At 48.3% G+C, this 22,821-nt stretch overlaps 1 protein-coding gene across 1 annotated transcript in view; it reads left to right on the top strand.

Moving 5' to 3' along the window:
• ABCA13 (ATP binding cassette subfamily A member 13) overlaps positions 1–22,821 on the top strand; it is a 369,975-nt gene that overhangs the window by 138,495 nt on the left and 208,659 nt on the right. Inside the window, 4 exon segments of the mRNA XM_040644577.1 lie at positions 12,764–12,878; positions 14,098–14,427; positions 16,184–16,253; positions 16,731–16,862. Of these exon segments, the coding sequence (XP_040500511.1) occupies positions 12,764–12,878; positions 14,098–14,427; positions 16,184–16,253; positions 16,731–16,862 (647 nt within the window).

Genomic DNA, 22,821 nt, shown 5'->3' on the forward strand with positions numbered 1-22,821 from the left:
CTTAACCTTCTGAGCCACCCAGGCGCCCCCTGTTGTCTCTTTCTAGCAGACCAACAACTTGAAGAGTTATGGAAACACAGGAAAATGTGTTCTAAGTCAGAGGAGCAGCCAGTGCAAGGGCCCTGGGGCGACGGGGGGGCAGGTGAAGAGTCATTGCCGTAGAGGGCACAAGGGCATGGGGGTGGGAGATGAACTCAAAGGCTACCCACAGAGAGCGTGGTTGCAGGTGCTCCGAGGAAGGTACGGCTGCTGGAGGGTTTTGAGCGGGAGCAATGCCATCTGACTCCTGACGTGAAGGCTGGCACAGGCTGTGGAAACAGAAATCATTAGCAGACTGACGTGTTCCCTCAGGTGACTGTGGCCTGGTCCAGAGAAGTAGCGGGGACCGATCCTGGCTGCTTTCAGAAGGGAGGCAACAGATTTGAGGAGGATGTGACAGAGGGGCATGGTGTCCACATGGCTGTCCTGTAAGGATCATTGGGCCTGTGGGCAGCCAAGGTTGGGGTGCCTCTGGGAGACCTGGCGGCTCTCGTTAGGGGCCTGGAGAGACCCTGTGGCACAGCACACACAGGGTCTGATGGTGCTTGAGCCCCCGGTGGCAGTGTCCAGAGAGGAGCAGAGAGGGCTCATGGCATGCCCCCTCTGGCCACGGCCCTCAAGAGCTCCAGGACACGGGGACCGGAGAAGGAGCCCCAGAGCTGGGATGGGAACCAGGAATGGTCTGGGGCCAGTGGGTGAGGCTCCCAGGTGGGGCAGGGGGTCACTGGGGCCCTCCCCAGGAGCCACCTCCATGGAGGGCATGGTAGCCAGTGTAGGGGGCCCAGGGGAGGCTGGAGGTGGGGACAACACACCTGGAGACTTGAGTGCAGACCACCCAGGAGCCCACTGTATGTGGGGGGCGGGGAGAAGCAGGTGGTGGCCCGCAGGGAATTTGGGCAGCAGAAGAGAGGGTTTTCTTTCTTTCTTTTTTTAAAATTAATTTATGTTATTTGTTTTTTAGTATCGGACGCTACTGGGAATAGTTGAGTAAAAGGGAAGAGCTAATAATGTATGTCTCCTTCCTACCCCTCCCCTCCTTTCCTCTTCCCCCTTCCTCCCTCCGCCATCCTTCCCTCCTTCCCCCTCCCCCTCCTCCCTTCATCCCTCCCCCCTGCCATCCTCCCTCCCTCCCTCCTGTACCCTACTACCCCCCTCTCCTCCAACCCTCCCTCCTTCCCTTCCCTCCCTCCTCCTCCCTCACCTCCTCCCTCCAACTTTCTCTTTTATTTAAAATCTGCCAGCAGCCCCTGGAACTGATGTTTTGAGGGGCTGACACTGGGAAACGTTCCTCTGGGTCGGCAGACTTGGGCGGGAGCAGGACTCGGTACAATTTAAGGTTCCTTTCAGCCCCCAGACTCCCGGGTGGTTAGCACAGGACAACTGATGATGGGAGCTCTGGTGGCCCTCGTGAACACAAGGAACGTCAAATGTTAACTCCTTGTCCAGAGAGTAAGGCAACTTCATAAAAAGGTTTTCAGCAAAATGAAAACCGCAACAATACTCTAGAATTGTTTTATACACAAAAAGAATGTTTCCTTGAAAGCACGCCTATTATCTCCTGGGGCGGGGGTGGGGGAGTGGGGGGACGGGACTATTAGGCGCCTGCAGTTTGCAGGGGCTGGAGAGGATCCCGGGAGGAGGAGGAAGAGGAAGCCTGCGTGCTGGGTCTCTGAGTGACAGCAGCGTCGCCGTGTCTGGACTTTGATTTGTCCTGGGCGAAGTCCAGAGTGAAGGCTGTCGGGGGTGCGCGCCGGAAATGTCCAGTTCCTGCTTTCCAAAGAAATCAGCCCGCTCCCCAGCAGCCCAGCCAGAGGCCCCTCATGCTCCACATTTTTCTTGTTTCTTTTCCTTGATGAACTTCAAGTAAACGTATGAAACCCCTCTCGCCTATATTTGGTGAATAGCTGGTGTTTCCAGCAGAAATTCACCTTCCTGATGACCTTGGGAGCCCCGAGCCCCGGAAAGCCCCTCCACACCCCCACCCCCAGCCTGTCCCAGAAGGTGGGGAATTGATTGGTGAAAACAACGAGGCTCAAGAAACCCAGTTTTTTAGCCTTTCTCGTGCCCCTCAAAGCTCTCATGGACTCATCTCCCTGCTGGCCCAAGAGGTGTTTTGTTAAAACCCCAGGTCACGGTTTCTCCGGTTTCTCCCAGTCTTTCCCATCACCAGCAGCCACAATAATGCTTCTCTGAAAACTCACATTTTCACACACATCTTGTTCAGCCTTCGAGAACCTGGTAAGAGAAACACAGCTGAAGACAGGGTCTTGGGATCGAGCCCCGCTTTGGGCTCCAGGCTCCTTAGTTCAGTGGGGAGCCTGCTTCTCCCTCCCCCACTCCGCCTGCTTGTGCTCTCTCTCTCTGTCAAATAAAGAAATAAAATCTTAAAAAGAAAAAAAGGAAATCGAGGATCAGACAGGCCAGGTTACTTCCCTTGCAAGGTCTTCTGCCTTCTGAACGCCCTTCACGCCCCCAGGGAACTAGTCATCACCACTTTGTACTCACAAGCATTTTGTGTGGGGGCTGGCATACCCCCGTGGTCACTCAGCTGCCACTTCACTCTGTGGTCTGTGAAGGTCTGTGAACGTCTGACTTAATCTTCTTCCATTTTCCGCAGCGCTCTGGGTTCAGCGGGAGTGTGTCCTGAGGGCTGGTGTCTGTTTAGTGCCTGGGGACAGCGACGCTAATGGTCTCTTTATCAAGGGGGTGGTTTCTGTGCCAGGAGGGGTGGTGCCAGCCAGATTCCCCAAGTCCTCTTGTAGAAACGGGGTGTGTTTCTTCCTCTGGGGAGGGGGAGGGGCTGCAGGTTGAATCAATCACCAATGACCAGTGACTTAGTCCATCCCGCCCATGTCCTGAAGCCTCCGTAAGATCCCAAAGGGATGGGGCCGGAGAACTCCCAGGTTGGTGAGCAGGTGGAAGTGTGGGAACGGTGACCCTGGCCGGGGGAATGGGAGCCCCGCACCCCCTCCTCAGACCTGCCCTGGGTAGCTCTAATGTCTGGTCCACAGTTAACCCTTTTATAACAAACCGGTGATCTAGGGAGCTAACCGTCTCCCTGAGTTCTGTGAACCGCTCCAGCGGCTTCATCAAACCCAGGGAGGGGTTCGTGGGAACCTATGATTTATCACGTTAAAAAACAAAATTCAGCTGAGTACATTTGAAGATCTAGTTGGCTCTATGAAGAGATTCTTTCTTGCTCGGGCAGCATCCCCTCCCACCAGGAGAGGGGAGCTCTGAGGTTGCACAAAATGGAAGGTTTTTCTAGGAAGGAAGGTGGGGCAGGCCGCTATCAGCAAAGAAAAGAAAGGATTGTTTCAGGCAAGGTCACCTTCCCGAGGGTCTGGCGGTCTTCACAGATGGATCACCTCCTCTCCCTCTGGGCAGAGAGGGCCTTTGTGACAGATGACCTCATCCGGGTAGATTAGAACATTCTAGATTGATGGTTTAAAATCCCACTCCAGGAGAAATTGAAATTACAATGAGGGCTTGGTTTGCTGTCCCCGAGGCAAGTGACTCCACCTGGCGTCTGTGGCTTTCTTTTTAACAGCAAGTCATCAGAGTCAGAGGTGACAACCTGGATTTGGGAAGGGCATTGAGTGTGTGTGTGTGTGTGTGCGCGCGCGCGCGCGCGCGCGCGCGCGAGATCTTGTGGGATGAGCCCCTGTGTGACCTGATGCTACCCTCGGGTCGCGAGTGATAGGATTGAGTTGCATCATAGGATACCAGTTAGCACCTGAGAATTGCTTGGTGATGGGGGATCCCCTGTCCTCTAAGTTGGGACTGGGGGCTCAGAACTTTTAATAGGGGAACTTGATGAAGAGGGTTTTTGTACCCAGAGTCTGAGTTAACAGTTCTCAAAGTCCGTTTCTTCGGTATGTGGGGTCCCGGCAGCCAGTCCTACCTTCCAATGCTGAGATGGCTCGCAAGCATTTGAGATCCCCTCAAAATCTCAGACGTGGAATTGCGAGGGTGTTGGCATGAAAAGTTGCATTTGGGGGAACCTGGGGGGCTCAGTCGGTTGAGTGTCTGCCTTCGCCTCAAGTCATGATCTTAGGCTCCTGGAATTAAGTCCTGAGTCGGGCTCCCTGTCCAGTGGGAGTCTGCTTCTCCCTCTGCCACTCCCCCTGCTTGTCCTTGCTCTCTCTCGCTCGCTTGCTCTCTCTCAAATGAATAAATAAAATCTTAAAAAAGAGAAAAGAAAGGTTGCATTTGGAGTCCAGGTCCGCCTCTTGCTGGTCACAGACCTGGGCCCAGTGATCCGTCACTGAGGCTGGCCGGGATCGTCCCGGTGATTGGGGGTGCGATTGCCCGCCTGCCCACGTACTGGCTTGTGGGGCTCAGCGCCTGCGTTCTTGTGAAAGCCAGACCTGGAAAGGGGACAAGACTGGCCTGTGAGCAGCGCACGCCCTTCTGGGCAGCACTCACTGCTGGGATGGTCTGCGTTCCATGTGCAGAGTTAAGGTTGGGAGCGCTGTTTTCGATGGTGCTGTGTTTAGAGAGGTGTGCGGGCATGTGGGCCTCCTCCCTTCCTCCGGACATTCCTGAGAGTGAGCAAACTTGGAACAAGAAAGTGAAGACTGGACATCAAATCCCCTGTCACTCACAGACACCCTGTGTGCATCCCTCTGGCGCAGGCTGGGTTGGAGGACCCAGCATAAATACGAACCCCAGAGGCTCCCCTCCCTGACCACCCTCCCCTCCCAGTACCAGTCACAGGGGCCAAAGCCACTGGGGAAAGCAGGGGAGGAGGGGGCAGGCAGGCTTGGGACCTCAGGCTGCTGGCCTAGCTCTCCCAGAGGGAACAGAGAGGGGACAGGAGGGTAATAAGCAAGTGGTTGTCCTTCCACCCAGCAGCCGCCTCACAGGGTTCTGGGTCCGGCATCCCACTGGGATGTGGTCTGGGGGTGCTGGAGGAAGGCAGGGGAGCAGTGGGCAGAGGCTGGGCTGATGGCGGAAAAGGAAAAACCAAAGCCGATTTCTCTGTGGTCCTTCCCCCCCATGTGACTTCCAAGCAACATGCTCATCACTTGACCGTCTTTGAACTCACTGGATGGTGCTAATAGAGTCTGGCCACAGAGAAAACGCTCTTAACAAGGGGTCATTAGAATGTAAATCGAGCATTTGCCACCTTCGGGAAAAGAACTGGTGACAATTAATGTTTATGAAGATCAGAGTGTCCTTTTAAAGAGGTTTACATAGATAAGAGCCTTTGATTTCCTGTTGGCAGACTTTTTTTTTTTTTTTTTTTAAGATTTTATTCATTCATTTGTCGGAGAGAGAGAGCCCAAGCAGGGGGAGCTGCTGGCAGAGGGAGAGGCGGAAGCAGGCTTCCTGCTGAGTCAGGAGCCCGATGAGGGACTCCATAAGGACCCTGGGATCATGACCTGAGCCAAAGGCAGACGCTTGACCAACTGAGCCACCTGGGTGCCCCCTGTTTACAGACTTTTACTGATAGTGCTTTTGTTTGGGTTCTAGAGTAGGGATGACTGCATGGAAGATTCTGGAACACACTCCAGTCTGGACATTAGGGAACGGATGGACCTCCTATTCTGACCTCCCTGACTTTAATATGTTTCTTTTATTATTGTTAGTTTTATAAGCAAATGATTATCTAGCAAGAGTTGAGACAATAGAGGGAAAAAAATCCTACTTCATACCCTCTTCTTACACATCGGTTGTATTTTTTGCGGGGCGGGGGGACTGTTTCTCCATGCGGTGTTGTGGTGACGCGTCTCTTACATACTTGACATCATAAATCTTCCCAAGAGTCAAAGTGTTTGTGCTGGTTCTTCTTTGGAAAAGAGCGTGCCCAGCATTTCCCACGTGTCAGGCATGGTGGTCGCCTGTCATTCGCGGCCGTGAGAAAAAATGGTCTCCTTGCCTACAGGACGCTTGTAGCTTGAGGGACAGGAGGACCATGGGAAGGCCAATAGCAGCATCCCCTCTGTGGAGTTCCTGAGGGAGAGTGTCAAAGGGCCTCGTCAGGCTGTCACCCAATATTCAGGTTGGTGGAGGCTGAGAGCTTTCCATCCAATCTCCCCCATGGCTAAGGTGCTGGACAGGAGAAGCCAGGCCATGCGGTCATGTCTTCCTTTCTCCCTCCTTCTGTGGTTAGCCCACCTTTGACATACTTTCCCCTCCTGGAATTTTATTTATTTGTTTATTTAAAAAAATTTTTAAGTACATGCTACACCCAGCATGGGGGTCGAACTCACAACACCGGGATCAAGAGTCACATGCTCTACTGACGGAGCCAGTCAGGTGCTGGAATTTTAAAATTCATTATGTGCACAAATGCCTTCAGCATGTTCTGGTTCTATTTTTCCATTTTCATGAAACTATATTTGGATTTCAATTATTGATTCTCTCTGCAAACTTGCAATATGGGTGTCGATTGTCTTCTTTTCCCAAGAGCTGTTTGAGTAAAGTTTCTTTTAATTTCCAAGTGGAAATTCTCAGGAATTTCTGAAGTTACTCAGGGTACTTATAATAAGAAAAAAAAAAATAAATGGAAACTACTCCACAATAGCATTTTTTTTCAATGAGATTGACAAACACTCAAAAGTGCATCATACATTAACTGCCAACCCCTGTGGGTGGATCCTAATTTTTACATTGCCTTCAGAAAACGTCTTTATCACATCCACATTTTGAATTAATAGCATTTCTCTCCGTCAGCTAATACATAATCTACTCTTGTGAATGATTTATGGGCACTTGGAAAGAATTTTTAATTTCCTGTTTTGGGAGTACAGAATCAGATCTATATTCATTTTGTTATTTAGGAATTCTCTTTCCTTAAAGTGCAAAATCCACTTGTCCTAGACTAAGGCGGATAAATCATGGTCCCCTTCCTACTTGGTTGTCCCTCTCCCTTTTCCTGTGCTGTTGGCCTGAATGCTGTGCACAGATGTGAATAATTGCCTTCTGAGTCCTATTTGTACACATAAGTCTACCTTGTATGAAAGTAACTTGATGATCCTTGCTTTTTGTCTTTTCTTTCTCCCTCCCTCTCTCTCTCTCTCCCCCTACATCTCTGTATTCCCATTTGCTTGATATGTCTTTGCCCTTAGACTTTTCTGAAATGTTTTGTTTCAAGTGTGTCTCTTGTATGTCTCATATACCTTCTTATTTAGGTGAGGTTAGGTCTGTAATAGCATGAAATGACGTTTCATGAATATATGTTCTTCGTTAAGTAATTTTCTATACTTATGATTTTGCTTTTAAACTCATATTTAGGGGCGCCTGGGTGGTCTAGTCAGTTAAGCATCTGCCTTTGGCTCAGGTCATGATCTCGGGGTCCTGTAATTGACTCCTGAGTCAGGCTTCCTGCTCAGCAGGGAGTCTGCTTCTCCCTCTCCCTCTCCCTCTGCCCCTCCCCCACTCATGTTTTCTCTCTCTCTATCTCAAAAAAATACAATCTTAAAAAAATAAACCGTATTTAATAATGCTTTATTATTCTAGTGGTTATCTTATAATTGCAACTTTGTATAAATAATATCAACCTTTTTTTTTTTTTTACCATGCAAGATAAAAATGAAGTAATTTCTCTTCTTCCATCATTAAATTTTTCTCTCCATCATGCAGTTTTGGTTGATATTATCTCAATGTCTTCTCTGTACCATGAAAGATGCCTATACTTATATTCTACCTTTGTGAATGTTGAACAAATAGCCTCTGATTTTGACATTCGCCAGCTTATTCTTTCTATCTGGTTCATTTCCCCTAACCTTCCCATTTTTGTTTGTTGTATCATTTCTACATTTCAGGGAACATAATATTTCCAGTCTGTCTTGTCATCTGAATTTCCATTTTTGTTTTAGTCTTACTTTTACTGGAACACATGTTCATTGCTTATCATTATCCTTACACCGTAATTTATCCGTCATCCTCAGGTAGGCTATGTCTTCTAGTAATTTCCTTAAGATGATCGTATGAGATAATAAAACCTGAGTTCTTACATACTTAAAACTCTTTGCAGCATTTATACTTGAAAGGCAGTGTGGCTGGATATGAAATCCTTGACTCAGTATTTCCTCAAGTATCTTGTAGAAATAACTCCATTATCTTTGGCTTTGAATGTGATTAGGGAGCAATCTGAGGCCACTCTGATATTTTCTTGCTTTTATTTGACCTGGTAATTTTGCCAAATTACTAGTGACTTGAAAATTCAATAAATTTAGTGGGATACATTTCATTGTTGACCATTCTAGTATAATGGTACATGGCACAAGATAAGGCCCTTCAATGTGTAGATTTCAGTTTTCTTACACGGAAAATTTTGATGGGTTCCAGCATTACCAATTTATCATCTTCCAGCATTTGGTTTCTCTTCTTCAGGGACTCCAATTGCATGGAGTTCTTTTCCCTGTGTTTCTTATCCATAAAATTTTCCTAATTTAAAGAAAAATACCTTTTGCTTTATTTCTCTTTTAGCTGTGTTTCTTTCTTTTTTTTTTTTTTTTAAGATTTTATTTATTTGACAGAGATAGAGACAGCCAGCGAGAGAGGGAACACAAGCAGGGGGAGTGGGAGAGGAAGAAGCAGGCTCATAGCAGAAGAGCCTGATGTGGGGCTCAATCCCAGATCGCCGGGATCACGCCCTGAGCCGAAGGCAGACGCTTAACCGCTGTGCCACCCAGGCACCCCTCTTTTAGCTGTGTTTCTTATGTCAATTTTTTATGTCCCATACCACGTTTTGTGCAGTATCAGTTTGACTGTGCTTCTAATTATATCTTTGACGCCTACTGTTTCCCTTCTATTTCTTTCTAGGTTCTTCCAGTTCATGTTTCCTATCTTCTTGCTGTCTTGCCACCTCATCACCAAATTGTTAACAATTCTGCAGTAGGATGTTTTTTATGTATGGAATTGCTTTAGTAAATATTTTCCCATTGATGGCAAAAAAATACGTTCACTGTTTTCATCTGCCTCGTGTGACCATCTTTTGGGCATGCGTTTTTCATTTGTTGGCAACGGTGGGACTCAACCACCTTTATTCCTGATACAGATGTGCTGGATTTTTGTCCTGAACGAATTGGGTGTTCCTGCCTGGTCGCTTGCCAGGGGGTCCCTTTGGTGGTGAGGACCAGGTGGCGTGAAGGGCTGCAAGGGCCGAGCGCTGCCCACAGATACATGTGGTCTTTGCATAATGCTCCTCCTCTGTTTCCCCGGCAATGGGATCTGGGGGCAGGAGTGGCTGGCGATACAACCCACCTTAACGTGCAGCTGGGCTCCCGCTTAACACACCCTGTTCTATATATCGTATCCTCGGATCGTGCCCCTGGACTTTCAGAGGTGCGGTTTCCATGGCACCTTCTAGATCTCCAGAGGATGGGGTTTTGCTACTGACATCTCTCTTATCTGCTTTCTTGTGTGCCTCCGTCTTGACCTTGATTATTTTTAGCAGCTCTTTCAAGTACTTCCAAGCATTTGTCAAAATCGGAATGAGCGTTTTCCCTTCTCTGGTTGATTTGCTCTGGTTTTGAGGAGTGGGTTAGGAGAGGGTGAGGTACAGAAGCCACGTATTCCAATTTCGCATTCCGTGCCCTTTCTCCCAGGGGGCCTCCCTCAGCTACGTACGTGCAGAGCGTCTGGATGTTCTCTGTTATCTGGGGTAGTGGCTGCAGGAATCCAGAGTTGGGTTTATTCAGTTGCAGGCCTGTTATGACTTTCTCCTTTATGAAGATGCCGGGGCAGGGGGGCGGGTTTCAGTAGGACACGTATATCATAGCCCCAGACACCCATAGAATCCTGACCCAATGTGCCTTCTGGGCAGTAACTCAGATGGAATCTTAACATAAGATTTGTGTGGGATACTTATGGGCTCTTGTGTAAGGCTCAAGTTGCTGGAAGAACAGAGGTCAATAGCCATCAACTCCAGTGTCTTTTTTTTTTTTTTTTGTAAAGATTTTATTGATTTATTTGTGTGAGAGAGAAAGCATGAGCATGGGGAAGAGAGAGGGAGAAGCAGGCTCCCCGCTGAGCAGGGAGCCCAACACAGAGCTAGATCCCAGGACCCTGAGATCACGACCTGAGCTGAAGACAGGCTCTCAACCAACTGAGCCACCCAGGTACCCAATTCTAGTGCTTTTAAGTAGAAAGGCTAGAGTTCATGACCTCATAGACAAACTCTTTTCAAACCCCTCCCATCCCCCAAATAAGGTCTGTGTTAGTTGTTTTTAACTTTACAAGTGATCCGAGCGTCATTTTGGCTGTAAATCGTGTTAGTCTGGGGGAAGAGATGTCGCTTGTGGGACATGCAGGTGTGTGGCACTTCCTGCTCATAGCCTTCTACTTGCACTGGACCCTGTAAAACACAAGGGCTAAAAAGCCTCAGAAAAATCACAGAGCTGAAGAGTGTATGAGTTAACTAGCGTCTCCCAGTGTCTCCGGATAGCACTGGAGTTAACAGACATTTAGCTTTAAAATGCGATTAAGCAAGTTGATGGCTCATTATAATCATCTCGGGCAGAACAATGAACAAAAACAAAGATGTTAATCCACCCCCCTTTATTACTCGTTCACAGTTTCCTTAACGAGTAGTTGGCTTCTACCATGTGGATGGCCTTAGCCAAGCAGAGGAGCTGTAGAGGGAGGCCCTACCGTCCAGTGGCAAGGGCAGACGGTCCACACTGCAGTTAGCACTCTGAAGGGGAGCTCTGGGGCGGGGGGGCCCTTGGAGGCTGGTGCAGCAGGGACCCAGCAACATGGTTCTGTCTCCAGGTCGACATCTTTGCCCGCACCCTTGTCTTGTCTACACTGCTGCGCGTCTGCTGTGGCCTTCCCACTGCCTCTTCATGGGCTTCTCTGTCTACACTGCATTCAGTGGTCATTTTAGAAACCTTACACCTGATAGGTCCCCTCCCCATGTCCCTCTCCTCCTTCCAAAACCTTTTCGCAGAATTCCCTTGTTCTTTGAGTAAATCCGCTGTCACCTGGATGTAGAAAATCCATGTAGGATCTGGCCCCCGCTGTCGCCCGACCCCATCTCCTAACCCATGCGGTCCTTGGCCAGAGCCATGCCCCCACGCTCCCGCGTCCAGGCCTTGCACTTGCGACCCCTCTGCCTGGAGCCATCGTCCTTCTGATCCCTGCGATTCCTGCAGGACTCATTTCCTTACTAAATCTGTTCTCTGCTCTGATGCTTCTTCCACAGATACCCTGTTTGAGATAGCATCCCTTCCCACTGGGGCTGTTCTCGCGCGTGCTTGACACAGAGCTGTGTGTCTCCTTGTCCTGGCTTATGTCAGGTGCCCCCCCACCCCCCATTAGAATGCAGGGTCCTTCAAGGCAGGACTTTCTCTGTTCGGTTCATTCACGGACCACACGCCCAATCAAGTGGCTGGCCCCTCTGGGCGGCCTCCGTGATGAATCAGATGATGAATGAGCTCAGGGGGTGTGGGTGAGGAGGCAGAGCCCAGGGTTGGGCCGAGAATCCCATTTTTACAGGAGAAGTCACAGTGAAGGAGACCGAGGAGATGGATGGTAAGCCAGAAGTAAAAAGAGGAAGGGAAGGAGGGATCCGTCACTGGTGCCAAACACAGCCGGGGAGCAAAGGAGGATAACGATGGAGAAATCCCACTGGGTTTGAGGCGTGGCTCTCGTGGGCGTTCTAGATAATGGCCAGGTCAAGTGTGTGTTAAGGAAGCTGGTTAGCGTGGGTGGGAAGTGAGTGGTGAGGGAAGAGACACAAGACTTTCTTTCTTTTTTTAAAAGATTTTATTTATTTATGAGAGAGCGAGAGAGTGAGAGAGCAGGGTAGGGGGGAGGGGCAGAGGGAAAGGAACAAGCAGACTCCTTAATGGAGCCCGACACAGGGCTTGATCTCACAATGCTGAGATCATGACCTCAGCTGAAACCAAGAGTCAGACACTTAACAGACTGAACCACCCAGGCACCCTGCCACGGGGAGACTTCGAATAGCCACTTTTCATGTATCTTGTGGGAGATAATCTATGGTCAACTGAGATCATCGATTAAAGATAGACAATGGTCCCAACTAAGTGGGGAAAGTTGTAGTCATGAATGAATGGCCTGTGTCCTTCTCCCCACCTGCTCTGCCTAAGAAGGTGTCAGAGAGCAGTGACTGGGGGTGAGGGACAGTGGCCGCTCAAGGGACCTCCAACCAGCGTGTCTCCTTTGTGAGTTTGCACACCTACTAAATCAGGACACCAGCCACCCTGTTGAAATGGCCAAATGAGATGTTGCTCTTTCAAAAGACTTGTCGCGTGTAAGGACAGCGTGAAAATGCACGCACGCGTGAGCGCCACTCTGAGTCGAACTGTGTCATGTGTAGGGACAGCGTGAAAATGCACGCACGCGTGAGCGCCACTCTGAGTCGAACTGTGTCATGTGTAGGGACAGCGTGAAAATGCACGCACGCGTGAGCGCCACTCTGAGTCGAACTGTGTCATGTGTAAGGGCAGCATGAAAATGCACGCATGCGTGAGCGCCACTCTGAGTCGAACTGTGTCATGTGTAGGGACAGCGTGAAAATGCACGCACGCGTGAGCGCCACTCTGAGTCGAACTGTGTCATGTGTAGGGACAGCGTGAAAATGCACGCACGGGGACAGCGTGAAAATGCACACACGCGTGAGCGCCACTCTGAGTCGAACTGTGTCATGTGTAGGGACAGCGTGAAAATGCACGCACGCGTGAGCGCCACTCTGAGTCGAACTGCTCTCCTTGCCCTGGTTGCTGACGGGATTATTTCCTTGCAGGTTCTTGAACAACGTCGGCTTCTTTTTCCCTCTGATAATGATGCTGACGTGGATGGTGTCTGTGGCCAGCATGGTCCGAAAGCTGGTTTACGAGCGAGAGATCCAGATAGAAGAGGTAATCGGCCAAGCGCTTGCCTGGGGGACCAGCAGGGGTGGTGGGGGCTTTGGAGCCGAATCCTGTCCCATAACTGACCCTGGGACTCCGTTTTGCCTGCCCTCTCCTCTGTGGGGAGGGGACCCCAGGGAAAAGCATTTTACGTTGAAGCCCGACACCCTGCCAGGTTAGCATTCCTGTGGGGATGGAAGGAAGCCCAGGGACAGGCACACCAGCTTCAAAGAAGGGAGCCCGCATTGCCCATTCAGTCATTTTTATACAACCCAGAAAGACGGAAGGGTGGACCCCACCTTGACTTACGGTTAGATTGCTTGCTGTGTCTGTTTTAATATCTTTAAAACTTGAAACTATCAAAACTGCTGTTAATAATGAGAGTTCCCGAAAACACCAGGTGAAGGCCGGTCTTGGTGGGGGATGGGCACACGTTACCCCCTTGCGTCCCGTTTATTAAGGTAAAGGAGCAGCGAGGTCAGGTGCGGTGTTTGCATTCAGTTCTGCCTGGGACTTGCACTGCTGTTTCCCACGGTGTTCACCTATTTAGAATGGAATTTTTCCTGCATTTCTGTGTTTCCTCCCCATCCAGTGGGGCCCCTGGATGTGGGGACTAGGGACTGGGGGTCAGTCACTCTGACTTGGTCTCCTTTTACCAGTGACCAGCCCCACCACCCTCCAAGATACCCCGGTGTTACAGATGGAAAATGGGAGGTTTAACGGATGCATTGATTTTGTTATTACTTCAAGCTGAGTTGTTTTGCAAAACGCATTCTAACCCTCACTCGAGAGACCCCCAACCCAATCGGCTTAAGGTCCGGTATTCTGCCCTCCCTTCATTGCTCTATCTGTCTTCATTAAATTAAACCAACACAACCAGAATGAAGAAAAATTTAAAAAAGAAGGAAAGCAACCAAAAAAACAAAACCAACAAAACAAAAAGAAACAAGACCAGCAAAGTCCAAATGGGTAAGGAAGCACATGGCGTGACTGCCATCACGCAAGCCTGGGGGCTGGGGTCTGCCCCTGCCCCTCCGCGGAGCAGGCTCATGGCCGTGACCTCCCCAGGGAGCGTTCGCTAGAAGGGGATGCTGGGCTCCGGGGTCTGTGCGGAGCTGATGTCCACGCTGGCCCCAGCATGGAAGTTTCTAGAGCTGCCTCTCCCGGGATCCGATCTGTTCTTTCTCGAGGACCCGGGAGATAACTCCGCGTTTCCTTCTTCTGACAGTACATGAGGATGATGGGTGTGCACCCCACCGTCTTCTTCCTGGCCTGGTTCCTGGAGAACATGGCCATGCTGGCCCTGAGCAGCGCCGCCCTGGCCGTCATTCTCAAGGCCAGCGGCATCTTCGCGCACAGCGACGCCTGTCTCATTTTCCTCTTTCTGCTGGATTTTGCGGTGTCGGTCGTCATGCTGAGTTACTTCCTGAGTGCGTTTTTCAGCCGAGCGAACACAGCTGCGCTCTGTACCAGCCTGGTGTATATGATCAGCTTTCTGCCCTATATAGTGCTCTTGGTTCTCCATAACCAACTAAGTGTCGTCGCTCAGACATTTCTGGTAAGTGGGGTGTCTTTTGTTTGTGTTTTTTAAACTGCTCTATCTACCCAACAAATCATTCACGACATCGGTCCCTCGGTCTGTCGTTTTCAGATCTAGGTGGGCTTCCTGATACCTCCTTCTCTTAATTTGGCCCCCAGAGGCAGACCTTGCAGCCGCCATTCATTGGCATTGCAATGATCCTGCTAGAAGGCAGCCCGTGAAGAATCGGCACTTTTCACGTAACGGGGACTCTCCTCTGGAGACCTTTTGGAAATCGGTTGCACCCCAAAGGCAGTGTAGGGCCTCCATGTCTCTTTGTTTCCTGGATGGAAAGAAATAGATTTCCAAAGCTATTTTAGCAGCAAAAACTAAGCATTTTTCTCGAAGCGTCAGGAACGACATCACATTAAGTGGAAAGATCCCTCTGTTAGCAATGTCAGAATCATTCATCCATTTGAAGTGTACGTCCCGAAAAAGTACGAGAATTCTGTTAGGTGTGAGATGTGAAATACATAGAAGAGACACACTCATTTCTTCTTGGATGAGAAGTGCCTGGGGGGGTGGGGGTGCAGGGAACTCCATCCACAGGGAAGGGACACGTGTGTGGCTGTGAGGACGGTCCTCTCCAGCGAGCCAGCCCCAGATCTCTCTTCCCCCCACAGGTGAGGCCAGGTTCCCCAGCTGCAGTCTGTTGGGAGGTGTGACCGGAGCCACTAAGAGAGAACGTGGGAGGTGTCAAGGAGGGGTAGAATCTCAGGGCTCCTACGGGACACTTGACGGCCATCAGAGGTCGCTTGTCCCGCACAGCATCATGACGGCGGATGGACTCTTGCCTGTTGGGACGGCATCACTTTCTCTGCCTCAGGGCAGATCACCTCTGTGAAGGCCACATTATTTCTCGCCAGCATCCATAAACCTTCACGGTTCCTACTGGCCAGGACACAGAGCACGATGAAGAAATGCTGCCTTTAATCAGGATTTTATCCATTGATAGGTGCTCACCAGTTCCAATGAGTTGATGTCGCACCTGCAATAATTCATAAACAATAATTTTGGGTTAGTGTTCAATAGCTGTTTCCAATCATTAGGACGGCTGGGACCCTTTAGCCCACCCCCACACTCCTTACGTGTAAGAAAAGAGCCGTTGACCACCTGACCTGGATTTCAGATACCGTGGTGTGTGTTTTCACTCCAATCCATCTGTTTAAACGTTCCAGCATACAACGTTTGATTTCCTTTTTACATGTTCAAATGTTTCCTTGCCCCCCCCCCCAAATCTAACTCTGATACATGATCTTTTTTAAGCGCGAAAAACTTCGGTGGGCTTTTTTGTGGACGTGGGATGTGTCCAGTGGAAATCAAGCGGCCTTGACCTTCGGTGCTCTCTGTCTCTGGTGCGGGGTCGTGTGCGTGTTGCATCAGTCTGCCTGCAGCATGCTTCCACGGCAGCCACGTAATAATAAAAAATAGGGAATCGCTCCCTTCCGTTCTCCGCTGTTTCGCATACGCGCTGCGTCGGGTCAGTGGCACTTTGAGCATCGCAGTAAAGAGAAAGAATTCCTTTTCCCGTTAAAAACCGGCTTGTTATCAGGCTTTTCAGACCGGGCTGATGTTCGTTGGGCTCAGACTTCGGGGTCAGATGCGGAAATCACCGCCCTGAGCGATGCTTTGGCGAACGCCCTGCGGCTTCTCCGTTTGGACTTAGTGCCGCGGGTTTTCCGGGGTCTCGGTCCAGCGCTCACGTGCTGTTTCTCTCTCTGTTCCCTGTGGGCAGTGCCTGCTCTCCACCACCGCCTTCGGACAAGGAGTGTTCTTCGTCACCTTCCTAGAAGGGCAAGAAGCAGGTAAGGGGAGGCTTTTGTACAGAGAGATCCGGGGAGTCAGGTTTTTGGGTGTTTCCAGGTGTCCTGTTGCAAGCGCGGGAGGACGGGGTCTTCATCACCAGGTGGAACGTTTGGAACGAGGCGCTGGCCGTTTGCCTCAGCTGGTGGGAAGGCCCCCCGAGGTCCAGTTGCCCCGGATAGATGCATTTCGGTGAGGCAGCAAATCCAGATAGAAGTAAACAAGCTGAACAACAAACAAAAATCGTCCACGTTAGATATTCAAATGTGGTTCAAGCCACGCCGCCTGCTTTCCCTGAAATCCACATGAGATTCAGCAGATTACAGGTCGTTTGAGGACTTGTGATCGCGGGATGACCGGCCTTTTGTCTCGCCTCGTTCAGCTTTGCTTCGAGCTGCAGAACGCACGAAGTCACCTCGCCCAAATCTGCCCTGAAAGAGGGAGTGAGGTTCTGACTCTGACCTTTTCCCTCTTTCTAGGGGTTCAGTGGAGTAACGTGTACCAGCCTCCGGAACAGACGGGCATGACATTTGGCTCGGTTTGCTGGATGATTCTCTTTGATTCAGGCCTTTATTTTTTATGTGGATGGTACTTGAACAACTTGATTCCTGGTAAGAATTCTGCATGGTAAGGGATGCCCAAATAAGCAAAAAACCCCCAGTTTGTATCAATATACGTGAATATTAGAATAAGTAATTGTTCTAAACTTGCATGAGACCTCAGAGAGGGGGTTTGTAGGATGTGTTTTAGAGGGAGCTGTGAATGCTTGAGGAAGAGATGGTGTGCCCGAGTCCTGAATGAAATGGTGAAGGCCACATGAGGATAGGACAGAAGGGCCTGGATGCTGATGGCTAGCCACCGCCCCCCACCCCCCCCCCGCCCCGGGCCACCACACGGCTCCCCAAGTGGGCTTCTGTCAATGAACAGGAAAGACCCAGGATCAGGGATGTGGGGAGTGAGGGCAGGAGAGTCTGGGGGCACGTGTGTCCTTGGCCCCATGGGGACCAGGTCGGGCAGGAGTCAGAGATGGTGTGGAGCAGGAATGGAGGGACTGTGCTCTCTGCCAGGTCAGCGGGGGCAGGACCTGGAGGGAAACCAGGCTGAGAATGAGGGGCTGTGCAGGGGACCGGGGTCAGGTGTCACCTCCAAACCCAGAGCGTCAGTGGTGTCAAGCATGGGATTTCTTCCATGGTGTGGCAGGTGTGTCCTGGAGGCCATGGGCAGCGGGGCACCAACAGTAATGGTTTTCCTGGCTGTGTTCATGGGGAAGGAGGTATGCATACCACACGCCTGGCTCAGGCCGGAAAGAGCAGAGCTTTTAAAGATACATTTTTAGCAGTAATGTTGGTTTTTTGTGGTTTTTTTTTTGTTTTTTTTTTTAAAGATTTTATTTATTCATTTAACACAGATAGAGACAGCCAGCGAGAGAGGGAACACAAGCAGGGGGAGTGGGAGAGGAAGAAGCAGGCTCATAGCGGAGGAGCCTGATGCGGGGCTCGATCCCATAACGCTGGGATCACGCCCTGAGCCGAAGGCAGACGCTTAACCGCTGTGCCACCCAGGCGCCCCTAGCAGTAATGTTTTGATGATATTCTGTGCCCTTGCTGAAGTGACTTGTGATTCTGTCTCTTTATTTTCCAAAGCACCTGGATATTTCAACTGGCACCTAACCTTTAAAGTTAAGAACTACAAGAGAGAGAGAGAAAGAGAGCGAGAGAGACAGACAGAGAGAGACATAGAGAAAGAGATATTCTAATCAACACACATTGACTATGAACGGACACAAAGACAACCCGTCCCTTCTGTTTCTATAAACGTATTTCAGACTTGGAGTGCTCATGTGTCATTGAAGGATGAGTAAAAATCCAAATGAAAGGTGCCATTAACAAGATTATTTTACAGAAAAGCAGGGACACACGGCCTCCAAGAATTAGAGAGAGCGCATAAACCTGCAACATGTTTTATTTTGGAATTTTAGATTGCATGGTCTGGGGACTTTGAATAAGATTAAAGAAAAGCTGGATTCTAGGAAATAAGTAAAAAAAAAAAAGTTAACTGAGGAATACCAAGGTGAAATAAAATTGAATGAGAAGCACTGAGTATTAAAAGGCAGCTAAGCCGGCACGAGGGAGGAATGTTAGAAAGTACGGGCACGATGTTGATGTTAAAATGTTTGAGAAAGGGGGTCATGAGCAAGGGAATAGGGCGCCAAGTCACGGCCAGGACGGGAGGGTGTCGGGGAGTCCCTGGAATCGGGAGAGACGCAGACAGGTCGCTGGAAGGAGACGGACAGACAGGCCTCGCAGACTGATGGTCTCCCTGATAAGGAGACACACAGACTGAGTGAAACAAAACAGAAATGGAACAGTTATTAACCAAGGAAGGGAAAAACCGAGCTTTGCACAGTCAGGGCTCACCGCATTGAATACAACATGAAGGGAAAGAGATCGACAGCTCCAAATAAATGATGTGTTAGAGTCCCCAGACAAGCATAAAGACCAGCAAAGAGAGACAGGTTACCCTCAGCAGTGCAGAGATCCACGGGAAATTTGGGCAGGAATCCAGAAGGATCTGAGTTCTCCCCTCCTCCACCAGGGCTGGAGGCACGAGGATGCTGGTGGGAACGTTGTCGTATATTAAAGCAGGGCATTTCCGGCGAGTGAACCCCCAGTGCCCGCTCACTTCGGCCGGTGCAGCCCACTCCAAGACGGAGACAGAGGGGGAGACGGAGACAGAGATCCCAGGAAGGAGGGTAGTTCTGCAGCTTTTGCGAGAAGGGCTTTGGGTGTGATGATGATGATGGTGATGGTGATGATGGTGGGAGCCGGGGAGGCTCTCTCGTGGCTGCGGTGTCTTCTCAGGGCTGTCGAGGGCTGGGGAAGGTGAGGTGGGGAGAAGATCAGGAACCAGAGAGGGAGGACAGGCGAGCATGTCTCACTGGGGCGCCCCGTGCCGCGCTCAGCGTCCCCTGCAGGTACTTATCATGCGTGGGAATTAGCTACTGAGGTGAGAGCTCCAGCCACCGGGGAAGGGAGCAAAACACAATAAGACAGAGATGTCAAAACCAGGAGGCAGGCCACCAGTGTTGGCGGGTCATATGTGATAATCAGTTGAAGAAAGTGCAGGACCAATCGGATGACCGAGCTCAAACACAGACATGAAGACCGCTGGCTTTGCTGTGTGTCAGCAGTAAGTGTGGCCCGATATCATTCTCGAGAGCAGCGAAGTATCTCAGCGTGACTCTAATGTAGAAGGGAGTATATATCAAATAAGAAATTTAAAGAAATTGGCTATGGGCGCCTGGGTGGCTCAGTCGGTTAAGCGTCCGACTCTTCATTTTGGCTCAGGTCATGATCTCAGGGTCGTGAGATCGAGCCCCACATCGGGTTCCTCACTGGGCATGGAGCCTGCTGAAGATTCTCTCTCCCCCCCTCCCCCTCCACGTGCTCCCTCTAAAGAAAATGCTGAACATAAAATAGGTTTGAATAAATGAGAGATGCCATGTTCCTTAATGTGGATATTTACCATTTTAAGTGTGTGTCGATTTTCTCCAAATTAATATATAAACTCATATAATCTATACCATTTCATATGAAGCATTGTGTTAATATAATGAAACCCACATAAATCATTTAAATAAAAAATACTGAAAAGGGGATTTGGTTTTAATTCATGAATTGTTTCTATTAGAGGACAGGTAGAAATGTAAATTAATGACAGTGGCCAAAAATGGCTGAAAATAATGAAGGGGGCTGGTGGCTGATGACCACACAGAACATCACCGTGACCTGTCAAGGATTAAAGTGGCAGAGTGCTCACGTAATAGTAGAAAGTGGAACAGACTAGAAAGTTCTGGAACCAACCCACGGTAATAATTTCATTTGTGTTAAAGGTCACACTTTTAATCAATGAGAAAGGATAAAAATTAGACTCATTCATAAATTCATCAGAAATAAATATTATTAAAAATAATGAAGAAATAGGAAAAGTATGATTTTTTTTAGAAAAATTATGATTTTAAAGAGAGTGAAGGCCTTTCTAACCATAATGCCAGAGACATAAATAATAAAAATTGAGTTTCCGTTATAAGAATTTTAAAATATCCAAATAAATAAAATTACAGGAGTCTTCACAAGCTTGTAAAACTATTTAATGAATCCATGAAAAAAATGTTAAAATTCTCAATTCACATTTTAAGAAGACATATCTAAATACAAATATGAGGAAATAACTTGAATAAACCATCATAAAAAGAAAAGTTAGTGTCTGATAAACTTATAAAACAGTGTAATGTCGCACAGAGCATAGAAGACAATGTTTCCTTCTCTGATGAAAACTGTAATGACTTATGGAGGAATTGGGCTTGATTTTTCTATGTAGGTGCTTAGTTTATGGGAAAATGAAATAATTGGTCATAATCTCAGTTGAAAAGCAGTAGAGTGTGTCGGATTTGTCATATGTTAAAAAATTCTTAGAATGTTTATTCTTGGGGTGCCCGGCTGGCTTAGGCAGCGGAGGGTGCAACTCTGGATCTCGGGATCGTGAGTTCGAGCCCCATGTTGGGTCTAGAGATGGCTTAAAAATTATATCTTTAAAAAATGGTAAAAAAAATAATTTTAAAAAGTAAAAAGATTTAAAAAATTAAAATAATGTTTATTCTCTTTGACTCAGAAATTTAAAGAAATGGCCAGGTGAATGCAAAGAATGTGTGCACATCAATGTTCCTTGCACATTGTCTTTGAAAGCACAACTGTGGCAAACCTACATTTCTATTTAAGAGAGTGGATTGATTACGAATCAGTGTTGCATTTGTGATATGGACTCCTGTGAACTAGTTACACATCTATAGAATTCTGTTTTACAGGAATATATGTGGGTGTGGGATACGGGAGGTCATTGCTGTGGACCAAACGATCTATGAAATAAGGGATAAAATACAATAATATTCAGTTAAAATTTAAAAAATCATAATTCCAGTATAGTTAACATACAGTGTGATATTAGCCTCAGGTGTGCAAAATACGGTGACTCAGCACTTCCCTACATCACCCTGTGCTCAGCAGACAGGTGCATGCCTTCATCCCCATCACCTGCTTCCCCCACCCTCCCATCCACCTCCAATCTGGTCACGGCAGTGTGCTCTCTGGAGCTGAGTCTGTCTTGTTTTTTTGTTTGTTTTTTGTTTTGCTTTGGTTTTTTTGCTGTTGGTTTGTTTTGTTTCTTGTATTCCACATAGGAGTGAAATCATATGGTATTTTTCTTTCTCCGACTGACTTATTTCACTTAGTGAAATACTCTCTAGTTCTATCCATTTCACTGCAAATGGCCAAAGTCATTCTTTTTGATGGCTGGGTAATATTCCATGGTAGATAAACACCACCTCTTCTTTATCCATGCATCAGTCAGTGGACACTTGGGTTCCTTCCATAGCTTGGCTCTCGTAAATAATGCTGCAATAAACATAGGGCTGTGCGTATCGTTTCACATTGGCATTTTTATATTCTTTGCGTAAATGTCCAGTAGTAGAATTACTGGATTATTTGATAATACTATTTTTAATTTTTTGAGGACCCTCCATACTGTTCTCCGGAGTGGCTGCACCAGTTTGCATTCCCACCAAGAGTGCAAGAGCGTTCTCCTTTCTCCACATCCTCGCCAACACTTGTTTCTTGTGTCGTTGATTTTAGCCCTTCTGACTGATAAGAGGTAATCTCTCATTGTGGTTTTGATTTGCATTTCCCTGATGATGAGTGAGGTTGAGCATTTTTTCATGTCTGTTGGCCATTGGTTGTCTCCTGCCCATATTTTAATTGGATTGTTCTTTGGGTGTTGAGTTTTTTAAGTTCTTTACAGGATTTTGGATACTAATCCTTTATCAGATAGGTCATTTGCAAATCTCTTCCCCCATTCCTTAGGCTGCCTTTAGTTTTGCTGACTGTTTCCTTCACTGTGCAGAAGCTGTTTACTTTGATGAAGTCCCAAAAGTTCATTTTTGCTTTTTTCCCCTTGCCTCAGGAGACATTTCTAGAAAGAAGTCGCTATGGCCGATGTCAGAGAGGTTACTGCCTGCATTCTCGTCTAGGATTTTGATGGCTCCAGGTCTCTCACATTTAGGTCTTTCATCCATTTTGAGTTTATTTCTGTGTTTTATTCTTCTGGAAGGGGGCTGTCCAGGTTTCCCAACAATGCTTGTTGAAGAGACTGTCTTTTTCTCGTTGGATATTCTTTCCTGCTTGTCAAAGATTGATTGACCGTGTAAGTGTGGATTTGTTTCTGGGCTCTGTGTTTTGTTCTGTGTGTGTGTGTGTGTGTGTGTGTGGGTGTGGGTGTGGGGGTGTGTGTGTGTACCATACTGTTTTGATTACTGCAGCTTTGTAGTATAACTTGAAATTCGGGATTGCGATACCTTTAGTTTTGTTCTTTTTTTCTCAAGATCGCTTTGGCTATTTGAAGTCTTATGTGGTTCAATACAAATTTTAAGATTATTTGTTTTAGCTCTGTGAAAAATGCTGGTGGTATTTTGATAGGGATTGCATTAAGTGCAGAGACTGTTTTGAGTGGTATAGATAC

This window comes from Ursus maritimus, unplaced genomic scaffold (genome assembly GCF_017311325.1).
Source record: "Ursus maritimus isolate PB19 unplaced genomic scaffold, ASM1731132v1 scaffold_3, whole genome shotgun sequence".
Classification (NCBI taxonomy): Eukaryota; Metazoa; Chordata; class Mammalia; order Carnivora; family Ursidae; genus Ursus; species Ursus maritimus.